Raw genomic sequence first — 19,413 nt, 5'->3', positions numbered from 1 at the left:
AGTGGTAGAGCGCTTGCCTTGCATGCTCAAGGCCCTGGGTTCGATTCCTCAGCACCACATAAGCAAAAAGAAAAAAGCCGGAAGTGGCGCTGTGGCTCAAATGGTAGAGCACTAGCCTTGAGCTGAAGAGCGGAGGGACAGAGGCCAGGCCCAGAGTTCAGGCCCCACAACTGGACCAAAAAAAGAGTCTCATGGACTTTAATGCCCGTGCTGGCTTTGAACTTGGATCCTCACATCTCAGTCTCTTGAGTTGCTATGATTACAGGCGTGAGCCACTGGCGCCCGGCTAACACATGTTTTGTATCCAAACTTTGATACCCTTTATGTCAAGTCTATAGCCTATTAAAGGATTTTTACTAATATTCCACATTGCTATAATATATGATTTCTTAGAGATCATTAGGAAATTTAAAATATTTCTAATTAAGGCCAGGCACCAGTGGCTCACACCTGTAATTCTAGCTACTCAGGAAGCTGAGATCTGAGGATTGTGGTTCAAAGCCAGCCCGGGCAGGAAAGTCCGTGAAACTCTTATCGCCAATAAACCACTAGAAAACTGGAAGTGGCACTGTGGCTCAAGCGGTAGAGCGCTTGCCTTGAGCTAAAGAGCACAGGGACAGCACCCAAACCCAGAGTTCAAGTTCTAATTAAATCTGTTTGTATCCTCTATTACATGGTGATAGAAATAACTGATTTTTAGTGTTTTTTTAATTACTGGTATTTATGATCTTTATTTTCTATCACCAGATATCAAAGCATTCATACATAAGCCAATTTTTTGTGAATATGAATGTTATGTAATGTTAGTTATGTTATTAAAGTCACTGAGATGAATCTTTTCTCTCCCCTCCTCCCAGTAAACTGTTGTATCATGGCTAAACTTGTCTTAAAAATAAGTTCTAACTAATAACAACCTTTAATTCATTATCTTTTCTGGTTTCATATTTTCTGACTGCTTTATCAGGGCCACTGAGAAAAGGACAAAAGTTTTGAGTCAAAGATTTAGGTTAAAGCTTATGGATAACCCTACCAAATTCAGGAACACTAAGGGATCAGGAGGACATTTGTTTGGTTTTGACAGTCACGTGAACATATCTGATTGAGATGATTACAATTCCTTGGCATTGCCGTAGGGAACAGATCAAGGTGCTTTTAACTTCCTAAGTTATCTGACCTCTCAGCTTGTACTTGGGATGAAGAGATAGTCTGTGGTTATTAAAGATTGAATTTATGTCCATCTGAATTTTTAGTTTATTAAGTATCTGTTTTATTTATTTCATTAAGACTCTTTATTGTAAGTTGAACATTTTAATTAACAAGATAACCTATTTTGAGTATCTGACCTGAAATACAGGATAGTGGTGCATATATTGACTCATGGACTGTTCAAGCCACAAACCACAGTTTGACTTAAAGAGTGTTAGTTTGTTTGCTTAAGGGGTCAACTTTTTTTCCCCCTCAGTTGTAGGGCTTGAACTCTGGGCCTGGGAGCTGTCCCTCAGCTCTTTAGCTCAAGGCTAGCATTCTGCCATTTGAGCCACAGTGCCACTTCTGGTTTTCAGATGGTTTATTGGAGAAAAAAGTCTCATGGACTTTCCTGCCTGGGCTGGCTTTGAACTGTGATCCTCAGATCTCAGCTTCCTGAGCAGCTAGGATTTCAGGCATGAGCAGCCCTGTCACCTGGCTTGGGTCAACGTTTTATTTTATTTTTGCTGGTTCTAGACTTGAACCTCAGTGCCTTGCACTTTTGCTTGCTTCCTCATGGCTCAGCTACTTGGGCAACCTTCTAACCCAACTTTTTGCTGATAATTGGAGACAGAGTTTCACAGACTTTCTGCTCAGGCTATCTTCAAACTTTAATTCTCTAGGTCTCAATCTCCTAGGTAGTTAGGATTACAGGCATGAGCCATGAACTCCTATCAGAGTCAGCATTTAAATATTGTGAATTAGCAAGGCACCCATGGCTCACACCTGTAATCCTAGCTACTCAGGAAGCTGAGATCTGAGGATTGTGGTTCAAAGCCAGCCCGGGCAGGAAAGTCTGTGAGACTCTTATCTCCAGTTAACCACCAGAAGACCAGAAGTGGCACTGTGGCTCAAGTGAGAGCATTAGCCTTGAGTTGAAGAGCTCAGGGACAGCACCCAGGCCCACAGTTCAAGCCCCACAACCAACCTCCCCCTGACCCTGCAAACACCTGAGAATTTCGGCTGGTTGTTCTCACATAGTCAGCCCATTTAACTGTTAATCCCCACTTCTTTAAGGCAAAATATATTCCCTCACTTAACTCACTTCACACATTCAGGTTCACTTACCTAATCTTGACACAGGTGTTTAGAATATATTAGCTGAATCTAAAGCATACAAATGCCAGGTAATCTTTGTAATAGTACCTTATGATACACTGGTTATCAAATGAGCTGTTGTCTATATCAACTTGAATAAATCATAAGTAGTTTTTCAGGGGTGACTTCCTGGACTTGAGTTTATTGGCGTCTTTTCTGTCCTCCAGTACTTCTTAGTTGTATTTATGTTATCTTCTAAAACTTGCAAATGTCCCTGTAGTGCACCATGAGCTATGAACTCCTTTAGACTAAGGACCATTGTTTTGGCTTGTTAAACTCCTCTAACTTTACCACAAGTTTTTTGTTTTGTTTTGTTTTTGTTTGTTTTTACCAGTCCTGGTGCTTAACTCAGGTTGTGGGTACTGTCCCTGGGTTTCTTTTGCTTAAGGCTAATACTCTACCACTAGAGCCACAGCCTTACTTCTGGCTTTTTCTGTTTATGTGGTACTGAGGAATCAAACCCAGGGCTTCATGCATGCTTGGCAAGCACACTACCACTCAGCTACATTCCCATACCACCACAAGAATTTTGAATGAAGTAGTTTAATTTTATTTTTGAAAAAAAGTATTGGTGATTTTCTTTTTTCTTTCTTTCTTTTTGTTGGTCATGAGGCTTGAACTCTGGGCCTGGGCACTGACCCTGAGCTTTTTCACCACTTTGGGCCACAAACAGCATCACTTCCAGTTTTCTGGTGGTTAATTGGAGATAAGAGTCTTATGATCTTTGCTGCCCAGGCTGGCTTTAAACCATTAATTTGGAGCTCTTAGCCTCCTGAGTAGGATTACAAGTATGAGGCCACTGGTGCCCGTCTGCAATTTTTCTTCTTTTATGATAAACTGCTACTTTGATTAAATAGGATTAAAATATTATCTCAAAATTTTTCATTTTTCAGTCTTAAAAACAATACTGAAAATACAAGGTTCCAGAGGGGAAAATTTTGAGTTGAATGATTTTTCTTTTGTTGTTTTCTTTTTATTTTTTATTGGCTTATATCAGTTACACAGGGAAGAAGATTTTATTGTTAAATTTTCACTGTATTCCGATCAGTTTCACCCCTTCTATGACCCTATACTCTTCTCTCTGACAATTAGCATCCCCAACAGGTTTCCATGTTCCACTTTCATAGTTGTAAATAATTATTTTGATAATATTCAGTCTTCTTTATTCTCTCCCACATACAAACCACCTGTTCTTTTTATTTTAAAAATTAAGTATTAGGAATATTAGAAGAATTTTTTTGTTGTTGTTTGTTTTTCAGATAGGGTCTCACTAGACAAAGCTGGCCTTGAACTTGCAGTCCTCTTGCTTCAGCCTCCTGAGTGGTAGGATTACAGATATGTGCCACCATGCTTATCTTAGGTTTTTGTTTCTGTTTTGTTTTGGGTTTTTATGTTTTGTTTTGTTTTGGTTTGGTTTTTGGACGTTTTTTTTGGTACCAGTGCAGGGGCTTGAGTTCAGGGTCTAGGCACTGTTCCTGAGCTTTTGTGCTAATGGCCAGTGCCCTACCACTTTGAGCCACAGCTCCATTTCTAGTGGTCTGTCCTTTTTTTTTTTTGTATATAATTTGAGATTAGAGTCTCACAAACTTCCATGCTTGAGCTGTCTTTGAACCATGATCCTCAGATCTCAGTCTCCTTAGTAGCTAGAATTATAGATGTGAGCCACCAGCACCCAGCTTAGTATTTTTTTTAGCAAAAAAATTTTAGCATGTGATTTGGGCTTTTCAAGAACAGAAGTATATTGGTAATCTTTCAAAGACCAGTTATTTTACTTAATTATATAGCTAGTAATGTAATAGCTTGCTTTACATTTGCATTACTAAATAAATGTGTTGCATGGCATCTAGCTTCCTTATTTTTAAGTAAATTAAAATTGAGGTTGTCTTAAGAAACTTTCTATATCTTATTTTTAGGTCATTTGTGGTCTCTTTGATTGGAGTTAAAACTGTGTCTATGGTGTGATAGGGTTCTTAAATAGTTTGTAAAGTAGAAAAAGTGCTCTGACACCTGTTTATGTAAGAATTAGGAAAATTTTACTAAATTTTTTCTCAGTGGAAAACATTAATAATTACTTTTCTGGATAAAATGTCAAAGACTCACCATCACATATCCTAATGACAAGAATGTTAACATTATTTAACACAGCATAAGGGCAAAATGACCCTTCTTGGATGTTCTTGTTTTTCATTTAACTAGAGGAGTGGTTTTTCCTCTTTGCAATATTTTTTAGTACTTTTAGATTTTACATTTGATGTTTCTGCTCTCAAAAAAAAATTGTTGGAGGAGTCCAACCACATATTTTAAAAAATTTAAATGTCTGGGGAAAATGACTGCACATAAAGTTGGACATGTTGTATATCTCCCAAGAGTCAGTATAAAGGGATGTGCATATGCATATTCAAGTCAGTTATTTTACTATACTATAGGTACTCTTAAGTTGATAAGGCAAATAAATAATCCAATTATAAAAATTACTTCCATCCTACACAAGTATTGAAAAAAATTATTTCCATTCTAAATGTACATCTAGTTATATTTTTTTAGAAGTATGCAGTTGGTTTTAGTGCATAGGAAGATAATAGATTAGGTGTTGAAAGGTAGAAAAATGGGTTTAAATAGACTTAGCTTATAAGTAGATACTTGAAAGCAGGACGAGATTTCATTAGTTGTTTTTGTGCCCTTTAATCTATCTCCCTAGCTAGTTTCAGTTTTAAACATCGTTTACTTGCTGCATTCAGTTTCCATCAGACTATTTCTCTCTGACTTAAAATTTATAAGGTCAGACTTGGCTTATATACCAGACTCAGGTTGCCAGAAAATAAATAATGCACAATACTTAGCATATTCTCAATATCCTTGTTTAGGGCCAATTAGAGTTAATTTTAATGGTGTCAGAAACTTCAAATTAGAAGGCAGTGATAACTCCTGTAACTAGAAATTTCCAAATGGTGTCTCTGCTCCAGCCCATCACAACAGTTTTAAAACCACTTTTTGTTTTTGTTTTTGTTTTGTTTTGTTGCTTTGTTTTGTTTTTAACAGGAGAGCCAGTGTAACTCCTTCAAGACTGGAGTGACACACACTGCATCTGCATCTGCCTCATGTGAGTTCTCATTTTGGCAGCAGCACTCTGCTAGGCTGGAACCTCTGTAGAGATTTGCCCTTTATTTTTCTATAATCTGTAAGCTACTATACAGTTTGGTGCCCAAGGTAAAAAATGTGTAAGAATCCTAAATTTTCATGCAGAAAGTTTCTACTTACTGCAGAAGAACTTTCCTCTTTAGCAAAAATTCTTATGTAAACAGCATCTATTGAAAACAAAGCTCACAACTTTCATTCTCACAAGAAACTACTTTTGAAGTGCTGGTTTTTCCTCAGATTATGGAGTAAAGATACCTTTTAAACGCTTTCAGTAGTTTCCACTTTCAAAGCTTTGGTTGTTCTCTTTATAGTCTAGTTACATAACCTGAGAACACTGTGTGCTGTCCTAGTGGCTGAAACAGTCCTCTTTTTTGGACTCTGGCCCTTAAAACAATTTCTTCTTTTGTCTTTGGATATTGGCTTAGCTGGGGGCAGGCCTGAGGACCTTCTTGGAGTTAATATGTGAGCTTATATTTACTCTGAAACTGTTGGCTAGGTTTTAGAGCCATGGCAAATCAGTTTTAAAAGTTGAGCTTGGATCTGTGTATCAATTATTTGCACACTTTTGTGAAACAAACAAATTAAAACCTTTACAGCTAGGGAAAGTCCTGAGCTCTATAGAATGAGGTGATAAATAGGCTTCCCTGCAAAATATCTAAGGCTGGCTTTATAGGGTCTGGTTGAGTAAAAAGAAATTTTTGCTTCTTAATCTTTACTTTTTAGTAATAGTAGTACTTTGTAAACTTCAGGAATTTTTTGTAATCAGGCAAGTCAGAATAAATTGTCTATTCCCAAGGGACATTTAGAATAAAATATCTAGACCTCTATTCTACACAGTTGCAATACTGCTTCACCAGCTCTGGTTATATTTTGTATAGCTTACTAGCAGATGATTTAATGACCTGGGAGTATGGGTTACTGAAATGTTTATCCAAAGAGCTTACAAGAAAATGTCAGTAGCTTGTAGATCTTGCTGATTTAATACAGTACTTGACGAAATAGATAGTGTTGTCAAAATGGAACTGGTAAATCTGTTTACACCTTAGACTAACAGTTTATTTTGGACTAGTTGAAAAAAATAGGAGGGAGAATTGTGTGTATCAGTATACAAGCTTAAGTTTTATGGGCCAATGGAAAAGTTCCTAATAGTGGTTATATACCCCACCACAGAGTTTTGGATCATACTTGAGAGAATCCTAAATTTTGGCTTCTGCTTCTGCTTGTATTCAACTTCAAGTCAGCAAATGAGGATGATACATTGTATTTCTGTGAAGTACTTTGAACTTCTTGAGAAAGAGGAACATTTTAAAATATTTATTTCTATAGGTGGAATTTGTAAAATCTTACCAGTTGACCACTTAGGAAGTTCTAGCCTGATAAATACAGGGTGACAAATGTGTAATGTTCCATTTTCTGCTCTTTTAAGGATTTGTGGTAGCAAAATGGGGATGTGAGGCTTTTTCCTTTTTTTCCCAGTAAAAATTCTGAACTTGAGCTTGAGTCCAGAATGTCTGTTAACACAGGTTTCAGTCACCAATTACTCCATTACTGTATAATTACTTGATTCACTACCAAGGGGAAATTGTTAATTTAGGGGTGAGCTTCAGTAAAAGTAATTCAAATACAGCTTTTAATCCCCCTTTCTTAGGATATATTCAGCAAATTATCCTTTTGGAAAAAACTAGAAATTGAAAACATTTTATATGGGCCAGATTCTATAAAAGCAAATGTCAGTAAGTTTCCCCAAATAACTTACCTATACTGGAATTTTATTTCATTAAATATTGTTTGAAATAAATGGAACGTTGGGTCAGAGAAATAATATTTGCTATATGAAAATTTTGTTAAAATGAGACTTAACTGCAATTTTGATGAGAGTATGAGGAAAGAGTAAGCTGAAAGGTGTGAGTTTATATATTCATACTGACTTAAATTGAGATCAGTGGGTTCCAGGTCTTACTGTCAGCAGCTCTTACTGTTAATCTGTGAACATGTATCAACTTCCTTTACCACAGTGTATATTACACAGATTTGGGAATTCTACACTTAGAGGAGGATAAAACAGGAGTTAACGTGAAGAAAGAAATGTGACTACTTTAGAAAATACATCATTATCATTCAATAAAAATGTCTTCTTGTGAAATAGTTGTGAGGAGATGAAACTCATGCATCTCCTAAAGGGGTTAAAAAACAGTTTTAGGCCTGGGTTTTTTAAACCTGATGATGTTTATTAAATAAACTTGAAAGCCCACTGTGCTTTTAAAATTTTTTCAATTGGATTTTTAAAAATAAATACATCAGTGTTACAAGTTTGAAAGTATCTGAAAGTCTTCTCCTCCTCTGTAATGTTGGCCACTGGTTGGATAACAACCAGTGTTACTGGCTTCTTTTATGTATTTCCAAGAAATATTCTAAAAGGTGGCTTCTGAAAAGGAATGGTGAATTATTCTTATTAAAATATTAGCACTAACTTGAATAGACAGACTGATGCAGTGAAACATCAGTTTGAGCTGTAGGTTAAAGACGGTAATAGTGGGTGGAAATTGTAATAATACAATGATGTAGTTACATTATTATGAAACTAAAAGAATTGGATGGATATTTTTTCCTCATTTTGGTGTTTAGAAAACTAGCAGGTCTTTCTCTTTTTCTTTGTAGTGCGTCTTACTCCTAGAAGTTGCTATCCTAAATATTTCATTTGGAAGAAGCATGTTTAAAGGAGCAACATTTTCTTTATGCTGAACTGCAGTGATTACTCTAAAAAGTTTTTGTTTTTAAATTATGGAAAATTTCAGACACAGTAGAAGAGAGAAACCTCTGTACTAGGAAATCCATGTTATTATTTTTTTAACCTGTTCCTTTAGCAGGTAGGAGAAGTGTGTATTCTTATTCACACTTGCACATTCCCACCTGCCACAATTATGTCTCAGTAATAATTCCTCAATGTCTGATTCCCAATTGACATCTAGATTTTCCTGTCACAGACATGTCTTTTTTTTAAAAATCATTTGTTGGCAGTAATACTTGTTTAATATAATTTTGAAGCTTATAACATTGCTAGGACTGATAAGAAAATAGATAAATATGACAGATAGAACAAATCTGCTGATTAGAAGAGTGTTATAAAACAACTTTCAGGCCAAAGAAGAATTCTGGAAAAAATATTGTTGAAAATAATAACAAAAAGAGCTTATTTTGCAGATTGCTACATCATTTGTGTATATCAGGATAGTCTTCAAGAAATACCTATTTCTTTTACCTAGTTTCTCTTTATATATATCCTTATAGTTAAAGTCACAGATGTGCACATTAGGCTTTCCACTTTAGGTGGTAGGGTGGGGGAAAATGTTTAGAACAGTTTCCCCAAAATTGAAAGAAGTGTTGTGAAATGTTTCAGAGTTCTTATGTCTGTTACTCCTGACATAATAGGACTTATTTTTTTCATGCACTTGAGTTAAATTCTCATAATTGAGGGGGGCAATACAGAATGTAGAGTCTGAGGGAAAAGAAGAAAAATGACAGATTGAGGAGAAAGAGGGAATTTGGAAAGAAAAATTCATTTGCCTTCTCTTTTAATGGGCTGTTTTTTATTCTGACTAATGAGAACCTCCTCTTTGTGCAGTATACAAGTCCCCGGAGTATGAATCCCTTGGCTTTGAGCTTACTGTGGAGAGACTAGTTTCTATTGGCTATCCCCAGGAGCTGCTCAGCTTTGCTTATGATTCTACATTCCCAACCAGGTAAAATTTCAAGATTATTTCAGGTTAAGACCATTTCCTCTATTGCCAAAATTATTAATGTTGAATTCATCCCTGACTAAAAACAGAATACACTAAATAATTCTTTGTTGTTTGTGTTCGTATTGATTCTAAAATTACTATGAACTTTCTGTACACAGGTGTAGTACTATTCCATCACCATGAAACCATTATATCTTTTGTACTTTTTTCTGGTTTGTTTTGAGCAAGGTCTCTCTTTGTAGCCCAGGTAGCCCAGGTTGACTTTGAGGTTTTTTGTTGCTGTTGTTGTTCTGAGGCAGGGGGGTTGGTTGTAGGACTTGAACTCAGGGCCTGAGTACTGTCCCTGAGCTTTTTCACTCAAGGCTAGCACTTTACCACTTTAAGCCACAGCACCAGTCTCACAGACTTTGCTGCTTGGATTGGCTTTGAACTGTGATTCTCAGATTTCAGCCTCCTGAGTAGCCACCAGCTACAGTGTGAGCCATCAGCACCTGGCTTTGGCTTTGAACTTTTGATCCTCTGGTCTCTACCTCCCAAGTGCTGTGATTGTAAGCATGTGTCCTTTTTCCTTTTAGCAAGGTTGTGTGTGTGTGTGTGTGTGTGTGTGTGTGTGTGTGTGTGTTTTGTTTTGTTTTGTTTTGGTTTTGTCATGGGGCTTGACCTCTGGGCCTCAGCGCTGTCCCTAAGTGCTCTACCACTTGAGCCACAGTACCACTTCGGGTTTTCTGGTGGTTAATGGGAGATAAGAGTCTCATGGGGGGTTGGGAAGGTGGCTCAGTGGTAGAGTGCTTGCCTTGCATGCCTGAGGCCCTGGGTTCGATTCCTCAGCACAACAAAAGAAAAAAAAGCCGGAAGTGGTGCTGTGGCTCAAGTGGTAGAGTGCTAGCCTTGAGCTGAAGAGCTGAGGAACAGCACCCAGGCCCAGAGTTCAGGCCCCACAACCGGAACCTCCCCCCCCCCCAAAAAAAAAAAGTCTCATGGACTGTCCTGCCCGGATTGGCTTTGAACCGTGATCCTCAGATCTCAGCCTCCTGAATAGCTTGAATTATAGATGTGAGCCCCAGCCTCGGGCTAAGGGTTTGTTTTAATATAATAAGAAAGGAAAAATAGAAAAAGAGAAGCATGTCTTGCTTCCCATGTAGGAAATGGAGTTAAAGATGCAAAAATGGAGGTTCTTTTCTGTAGCTTTTTTGCTCTTTGAGCTGGTAAACACAAGTGGTCATGTCAGTCTAGTAACTCAATCCTTAGACAATAATTTTGTCGTAATAACAATGAGGCCTACCTCAAACACTGGTAACCGTAAGGACTTCCTTTGGTCAGATGAGCCTTTTATTTTTGTCTTTACCCATTTGTTAAGAGTTCTCAGATTTTTACCATTTTAAAAAAGACAGATTTAGGTAGTCTTTTTAAAATCTTCTAACAGAATAATTCGGAAATAAAAAACACAATTACCTTGTCTCCTTATCTCTCTATTCTGCCACATGTCCCCATGAAATGGCTTTGGTTTCTTTTAAGATTAAAAGTAGTATAGAGGATTAATGGTCTGTCATTTATGGTTTCTTCATGCTGAGAATAGACTGTTGGCCATCCCTGGATAAAAAGGGAATCAAAAAAGTCAATTCCCTATCTTATTTAGGAGGAGACTAGGGGAAATTCATTTTGCAGACTTCCACAATCAGAACCAGAACATGATAAGGATCAGAAGATAATCAGGTATTCTTTAGGTTAGGAGTAGTACAGTGAATCTTTTGATTTTGGAGGCTCCATCAATACTGGTTACTGTCTGGATCCCCAGTTTTTGTCACCAGGAATGGATGAGAGCTTCCCAGTGTCCATGAAATACTCATGAATCCTGAGATCCATATAAAAAGAATGTCAGACTGTCTCACAAAAGGATAGGCTCACAAGGTGAAAGTTTAGCATTGATTTTAGAATTAACAGGGTCTTTAAAGGAAGGAGAAATAGAAAAGGAAAGAGAAACATTTCCTTCTCCCCATGCAGGAAATGGTGGTTTAAAAGACTGCTTTTGTGTTCCTGAGTTGGGTTTAGTGTATAGAAAAAATTTAAAGTAGTCGATCACTATGGGTAAGAAAAGACATCCTTAAATGTGGTAAGCAGTAATCATAGATAGCCCAATCTGGCCTTCCTTTGGCTGTTAGAGGGCATTTATATGTTTTGCTAGTATGTGCAACTTGGTAATCAGAGCTTTTTTTTAGTTTGTATTTCTGGACTTGATGGGGAAAATTGAAGATTAAGGAAGATAGTGTTTATTTGAAATTCTGTCATATATGCCCCACATACAGCATCTAATAGAGGGAAATATTAAAGACTAGCTCAGTTTCCAAGGAAATGTAAAGACTATTTTAGAATAATTATCAATTATATCATGAGGAATTAAGAGTTTTGTACCTGTTTGATTGAGTCCTTAATCCCAACAGAAAATATCTGTGATTACTAATGTGTCTAGGATAAGTGTTTTAGTTGCTCTTGAGATTTTTTTTGGATGTGCAATGGGGATTTTTTTAGCTTTTCAGTGCTGGAAATCAAATCCAGAGCTTTACAAGTGCCAAGCAAATGCTCTACCACTGAGCTACAGCCTTAGCCATGGAATTCAATTTTGATATTCTGTTCACTTAATTTACTCTCTGTTATATTGTTTGAGGACATACTGATTTTCTACAAAGGCTGAATTAGATAAAGCTGGTTCATGGTGATTGGTAGTGCCACATCAAATTACTGCTTATGTTACTTAAGCACTATCAATAATGTCTTCCTTTTCATGTAGAGGACTTGTCTTTGACACACTATATGGAAATCTTTTGAAAGTTGATGCCTATGGAAACCTCTTGGTTTGTGCACATGGATTTAACTTCATAAGAGGGTAAGTACAAAGATCCTTAAGCCTCTTCCTAGTATTTTTATTTATTTTATTTATTTTTTTGGCTGGTTGTGGGGCTTTAACTCTGGACTTGGGCGCTGTCCCTCAGCTCTTCAGCTCAAGGCAAGCACTCTACCGCTTGAGCCACAGCGCCACTTCCTGTCTTCTAGTGGTTTATTGGAGATAAGAGTCTCACGGACTTTCCTGCCAGGGCTGACTTTGAACCAGCCATCCTCAGATCTCAGCCTCCTGAGTAGCTAGGATTATAGGCGTGAGCCACCAGCGCCTGGCTACAAATAAACTTTCTTATCCTGCTTTTTATATAAGGATAGATGACATTTGTTAGAGAGAACCCAAACTAACTTACAGACATATTTAGCAATTACTTTTCTTTAAATTCATCTGAAAAAGCTAATCTTGAAACTTGTTTGAAAAAAAAAACAACTGTAGTTTAGATTTGAAATTCTCAGATTTCTCTTCCCCTGCCCCTTTTTATGGCTCTGTCCTTTGAACTCAGGGTCTTATGCTTGCTAGGATGGCCCAGTATCACTGAGCCAATGTGTGTAGTCCTTATTTTCTCCTTTTAAATGTATTGCTCAGGTCGTTATTCAAAAGAGATATGTGTGTGCCAGGCGCTGGTAGCTCATGCCTGTAAACCTAACTACTCTGAGATTCTTATCTCCAATTAACCACCAGAAAACCGGAAGTGGTGCTGTAGCTCTAGTGGTAGAGCATTAGCCTTGAGCTGAAGAGCTTAGGGACAGCGCCCAGGCCCAGAGTTCAAGCTCCATGACCTACAAAGAGAGAGAGAGAGAAGAGAGAGAGAGAGAGGGGAAAGAGGACAGAGAGGAGAGAGAGAAAAAGAGAAAGAGAAAGAGATATGTGTGTAAGAGTTTTTGGAGATGTATGTAATGTTATGTATTTGTCAGTCTTGGGGCTTGAACTGAGGGCCTGAGCACACTGTCCCTGAGCTTTTTTGCTCAAGGCTAGCAGCACTCTACCACTTTGAGCCACCGCTCTACTTCTGGTTTTCTGGGAGTTAAGTGGAGATAAGAGTCTCACAGACTTTCCTGCTCAGGTTGGCTTTTAACTGTGATCCTCAGATCCCCGCCTCCTGAGAAGCTAGGTTTGCCGGTTCTGGAGCTTGAACTCTGTCCCTGAGCTTCTGCTCAAGGCTAGCTCTCTACCACATAAGCTACAGTGCCACTTCCAGCCTTTTCTGAGTAGTTTATTGGAGATGAGAGTCTCACGGACTTTCCTGTCCAGGCTGGCTTTGAACTGCGATCCTCAGATCTCAGTCTTCTGAGTAGCTGGGATTACAGATGTGAGCCAGCAGTGTCTGGCTGCCCAACTGTTCTTAAATTTTTAACAAATATCTTTAAATTTTGGGTAATTTTTGAGCAAAGCATTAGCACATGGGGTTAAAACTACAGAGTTTAGTACCCTAAATACAAAAAAAGGCAGGGTGGTGTTTCCCAATGGTCTCAGCTACTCAGGGAGGCCCTGTATCACTGAGCCTTGTGTGTGGTCAAGGAATTTGATGGTCAGAATCTAGGTTACTTAATATGACCTCATCACCAAAAAACAAGAGGCAGGAAAGTACTGGAATATAGATCAGTGGTAGAATGCTTAAGTAAAAGCTGCTTGCCTCGCTAGCTAGTATCATCTCTAGCACTACAAAAACAAAACCAGAAGCTAGATTCTTAATTTTTAATATTTCCAGTACTGTTACTAATTTGGACTTTTCCACCCTCATAAACAGCAGGTAAAATTTAACACCTACTACTATTCTTGATGAAACATACCAATTTTGTCTTTAAGAATCTCAGTATTGCAATTTGACAACTTGTAGCTTTCTATTTTCTCTACTTACTGTAGTAGGTCAGAACAGCAACTTTGTTTTTCTCACGCTAGTCTTGTATTTAAGATCCTCTTCTCTTACCTCTCAAATGAAGAACTGCAACTTTTAAAACCAAAGTAGATTTTATTAGTGTCTATAATAGTTTCTCTTAATGGGCAAGTAGTAAAAACTTTATATTGTTGTTATTAAATAACAATATCTTTTTTTTATTGCCAGTCCTGGGGCTTGAACTCAGGGCCTGGGCACTGTCCCTGAGCTTCTTTTGCTCAAGGCTAACACTTTACCACTTGAGCCACAGCACCACTACTGGCCTTTTCTGTTGATGTGGTACTGAGGAATCGAACCCAGGGCTTCATGCATTCTAGGCAAGCACTCTACCACTAAGCCAAATTCCCAGCCCAAGAACATTATCTTTTGGCAAGTAATTTTTTTTTTTTTTTGGTTATAGGACTTGAATTCAGGGCCTAGGTACTGTCCCTGCAACTTTTTGTGCTCAAAGCTAGTGAGTGCTCTATCACTTGAGCTACGTCAGTTTTTGAGTGGTTAATTGGAGATAAGAGTCTCACAGAGACTTTTCTGCCCGGGCTGGCTTCGAACCATGATCCTCAGATCCCAGCCTCCAGAGTAGCTACGATTACAGGCATGAGCCACTGGCACCTGGCTTGGCAAGTAATTTTTTAAGAGTCTCAAACTAACTGAAACTAACTGAGCTTCCTTGAAATCTTAAAACAGTGTCTCTCTGACAATTCAATCATCTAATATACTTTGTTCAAATGACTTTACTGACATTAAAGAGACTCAGAGATGTCTTAGATATACTCTGTGAGAATAATGTGAAATAATATACACCTTGACATAAGGGAGTGGTTAGAAGGGATAAATCTGCCTTTCTTTCTTTGCAGTACTGGTATTTGAACTCAGAGCCTTGTGTATTCTACCACTTGAGTCTCTCCCCGGTCCTTTTTATTTTGCTTTACTTCTAGGACAGGGCTTTTTGAATTTTTGCCAGAGGGCTTGGCTTGATCTTCTTACCTAGACTTCTGTCATAGCTGGCATAACAGATAAAAATCACTATGCCTAGTTTATTGGTTGAGATGAGAGTCTCACTAAGTGTTTGCCACAGCTGGTCTAAAACTTTTATTCTCCTGATCTTCACCTCCCAAGTATCTAGGATTATAGATGTGAGCCACCTCTCCTGACTTCCACTTTTCTTTTTCTTTATTTTACAAGGTGATTTTTAAGATTCATGAGCTGGACACTGTGGCTCATGCCTGTAGCTATTCAGGAGGCAGAGATCTCAGGATTGTGGTTCAAAGCCAGCCAGGGCAGGAAAGTCCTGAGACTTTATCTCCAATTAACCACCAGAAAACCGGAAGTGGTGCTTGATAGAGTACTAGCCTTGGGCTGAAGAGCTGAGGTACAGCACCTAGGCCCAGAGTTCAAGTCCCATGACTGAAAAAAAAAATCATGAATATCAGGAAGCAGGATTTAAGCAAAAAATAATTGCTGTAGTATAGTATAAGCTCTTTTATATACAAAGGTCACTGTTCTTAAAATTTTTATTGAAGGCAAGCCAACGTTTTTTTTTAATGCCTGGAAAAGGATTTTGTTGTTAGTGGAAGAGAAAGTAGGGAAGAAAAGAAAAAGAAACAGTTCAGTAAATTAATTGTATTTTATTTATTTTTTAGTAAATTAATTTTAAAACCAAATTTACTAGCTCAAGATTCATAAACCACCTCGCCATAGTATAATTTCAAAGTATTTTCTTTAGGAATATACTTAACAGTATTTTTAAAAATAAGTCATTTATGCTAGGGGCCATGGCTCATACCTATATTTCTAGCTACTCAGAAGGCTGAGATCTGAGTATCACAGTGCAACATAGAAGACATAGAAGCCTGTGAGACTCATCTCCAATTAACCACCAAAAAGCTGGAAGTAGAGCTGTGGCTTAAGTGGTAGAACATCAGCCTTGAGTGAAAAAGCTAATGATCAGCACCCAGGCCCTGAGTTCAAGCCCCAGGACCAACATACACCCCCCCCCCCACACACACACCACATACCACACATGGATTAAATGGTTTGGCTTGCTTATTTGGCTGGCACTCTATCCCATCTCACTGTTTGCTGGTTATTTTGGAGATAAAGTTTCAGAGCCACTGGTCCTGAGTCACTTCCCAGTGACCTTAGTATAAAACATCATCATCTGGGGGCTGGGAAAGTGGCTCAGTGGTAGCATGTTTGCCTTGCATGCATGAGGCCCTGGTTTTGATTTCTCAGCACTGCATAAGCAGAAAAAGCTGGAAGTGGTGCTGTGGCTCAAGTGGTAGTGTTAGCCTTGAGCTGAAGAACTGAGGGACAGTGCTCAGACCCAGAGTTAAGGGCCCACAACCAACCAAAAACAACAACAACAACAACAAAATCTTAATCTTACTGGGGAAAAATAATGGAAGGGTGACATTGTTCAAAAAAGAAACATACTCATTACCTGACAATGTAATGGTAGCCCCTCTGTACAACACATTAATAGTAACAATAAAGTTATTTTTTTGAAACACATCATCATCATTTAACTTTTGTATTCTTCATCCCCCATACCCAGTAAGTTACCTTGGCAATTTTCCTTGAATACTTTTTTTTTTTTGGTGCTAATACTGGGGCTAGTAATCAGGACCTGGTTGCTGTTCCTTAGTTCTTTTGCTCAAGGCTAGCACTCTAACCACTTGAGCCATAGCTTCACTTCTGGCTTTATGGTAGTTAACTAGAGATAAAAGACTCAGACTTTTCTGGTCCATCCAGCTTCAAACCTTGGTACTCACATCTCAGCCTCCTGAGTAGCTAGGATTACAGGCATGAACTGCTGGCATCCAGCTTAAAAATATTTTTTTATGGGTTGGGGATATAAAGGCCGTGGGTTTGATCCCTAGCATTCCAAAAAGAAAAAGAAGAAAAGTACATTTTCCCCCCCTCTGACTCAAGCTAGGACAAGCCCTACAGTTATACTACTGTATAACTACCAATTGATTTCCCATTACTTGAGCTCTGTGTCAGTCGGCTGTCTGCTGAACAAGTTACTCTAAAACTTGGTGGCTTAAAGCAGTGACCATTTAGCTCAATTTTTTTAAATTTTAGCTTGGCAGAATGGTAACATGCCTATAGTCTTAGCACTGGTGAGGCTGAGGCAGGTAAATCACTTTTGAGGTTAGCTTGGATAAGAAATGTACTCATTACCTTGCTCATGTAACTGTAACCCCTCTGTACAGTATTTTCACAATAAAAAACTTATTTTAAAAAAAAAAGAGGACTGGGAAGGTGGCTCAGTGGTAGAGTGCTTGCTTTGCATGCATGAGGCTCTGGGTTTGATTTTTCAGTACCACATAAGCAGAAAAAGTCAGAAATAGTTCTCTGGCTCAAGTGGTAGAGCACTAGCCTTGAGCTGAAGATCTGAGGGACAGCACCCAGGCCCAGAGTTCAGGCCCCACGACCAACCAAAAAATAAAAATTGGGCACTTGGTGGCTCATACTGACAATCCTAGCTACTCAGGAGGCTGAGATCTAAGAATCATAGTTCAAAGCCAACCCAGGCAAGAAAAATCTATGAGATGCTTATCTCCAATTAACCAACAAAAATGCAGAAATAGAGTTGTGGTTCAAGTGTTGACCTTGAGTAAAAAAGCTAAGGGACAGGCCCAGGCCCTAATAAGCCCCTGGTAACAGCATGAAAAAAAAATTTTTTTAAGTTAGCTGGGCAATTCTGGGGTTACTCAGTTAATCCCTATGGTCTCTTTTATGTGTCTGTCTGTGGTTAAGTTGATAGATCAGTTGGCAGCTGATCTAAAGTGGCCTAACTTACATGTCTGGCACTATGCAGCTTTTGGCTAAAATGCCTTCATATTCCTTTTTATCTCCAGCAAACTATCTCACTCTCATTCACAGAGAAATCTCAGGGCTCCAAGTGCAGCAGGAGAGGGCAAATATTTCTACTTGTATCTCAAGTTGCTGTTTATACCTGTATTGCTATTTATATCTATGTTCAAGGATGGAGAAATACAAACTGAGCTTCTAATGGGAGGAGGCACAACGTTGCATTGCAAAGGGACAGGAAGAATTTATGGTAATTTAAAAAATACATCTTATGCTGGGTGCCGGTGGCTCACGCCTGTAATCCTAGCTACTCAGGAGGCTGAGATCTGAGGATCCTAGCTACTCAGGAGGCTGAGATCTGAGGATCGAGGTTCAAAGCCAGCCCTGGGCAGGAAAGTCCGTGAGACTCTTTATCTCCAATAAACCACTCAGAAACCACCGGAAGTGGCGCTGTGGCTCAAGCGGTAGAGAACTCGCCTTGAGCTGAAGAGCACAGGGACAGCGCTCAGGCCCAGAGTTCAAGCCCCACAACAGACCCAACCCTCCCTCCCCCAAAGTACATCTCATTTTCTTTCTCTCATTCTAAAATTGCTACCAACTTAATGTTTTTAGAACTTGGTGAAAGCTTAGTTTAATCCCCCTGCTTAACAACTGTAAGTAGCATCCTGTTATTTTGAAGTATAAGAGCAATAGCATGATTTTTTTCTTGACCCATATTTCCAGCTGTGTTTCTCTCTGTTCCACTTGCTCAACTAAATTTGTACTCGTTTCTGAACTGGTCCAATTAGCCTTTAGGTCCCAACTTATACCACTTATGTGGATCCTTGCTAGATTGTCCTTGCCCCATTCTTAACATTCATTTCCTTCTACCTTTTAAGATAAAAACAGTTTTCCTTAGTGTTTTGTAGCTTTCTTGTAGTGGTTGTGTTGTTGTTGCTTTACGCTGTTCAAATTTTAAGGTATATGACTCATCTACCAGACTAAGAAATTTTTTTTTGGTGGGGGGGGGGGTCTGGTCATGGGGCCTGAACTCTGGGCCTGGGCTCTGTCCCTCAGCTCTTCAGCTCAAGGCTAGCACTCTACCACTTGAGCCACAGCGCCACTTCCAGCTTTTTTTTTTTTTTTTTTTTGCTTATGTGGTGCTGAGGAATCGAACCCAGGGCCTCATGCATGCAAGGCAAGTGCTCTACCACTGAGCCACCTTCCCAGCACAGACTAAGAACTTGAGCTTGCCTCACCTTCATAGCTGCCTACGATTATTTAGTTTTTTGATGCACATAACCATCAGAATATTTGAACTAAATTTGAACAATGAACACTTCCATGATTACCATGTTAATGTTTTGAATGTCAGTTAATTTTTAACCTTTTCTTTCAGGCCAGAAACTAGAGAGCAGTATCCAAATAAATTTATCCAACGAGATGACACTGAACGATTTTATATTCTGAACACATTATTCAATCTACCAGGTAGACTCATTCTATGCTTATATAAACTGATGCTTTCTCTTCTTTCCATGATCATTTATCTTTGCTCAAGGGAGATAATGAAATAAGTTTAAATTATTTCATATCTAGCTTATGAATAT

General features: G+C 38.5%; 1 protein-coding gene across 2 annotated transcripts in view; it reads left to right on the top strand.

The window, feature by feature from the left end:
* Nt5c2 (5'-nucleotidase, cytosolic II) overlaps window positions 1–19,413 on the top strand; it is an 80,744-nt gene that overhangs the window by 48,778 nt on the left and 12,553 nt on the right. For both annotated transcript variants that reach the window (XM_013017771.1, XM_013017772.1), the window contains exons 3-5: window positions 9,104–9,221; window positions 12,007–12,102; window positions 19,203–19,294. In XM_013017771.1, the coding sequence (XP_012873225.1) occupies window positions 9,104–9,221; window positions 12,007–12,102; window positions 19,203–19,294 (306 nt within the window). The remainder of the gene's footprint in view (window positions 1–9,103; window positions 9,222–12,006; window positions 12,103–19,202; window positions 19,295–19,413) is intronic.

The sequence above is a fragment of the Dipodomys ordii genome, unplaced genomic scaffold, assembly GCF_000151885.1.
Source record: "Dipodomys ordii isolate 6190 unplaced genomic scaffold, Dord_2.0 Scaffold36, whole genome shotgun sequence".
Lineage (NCBI taxonomy): Eukaryota > Metazoa > Chordata > Mammalia > Rodentia > Heteromyidae > Dipodomys > Dipodomys ordii.
Note: the sequence above shows the minus strand (reverse complement) of the source record. Positions and strands in the feature narration are given on the sequence as shown.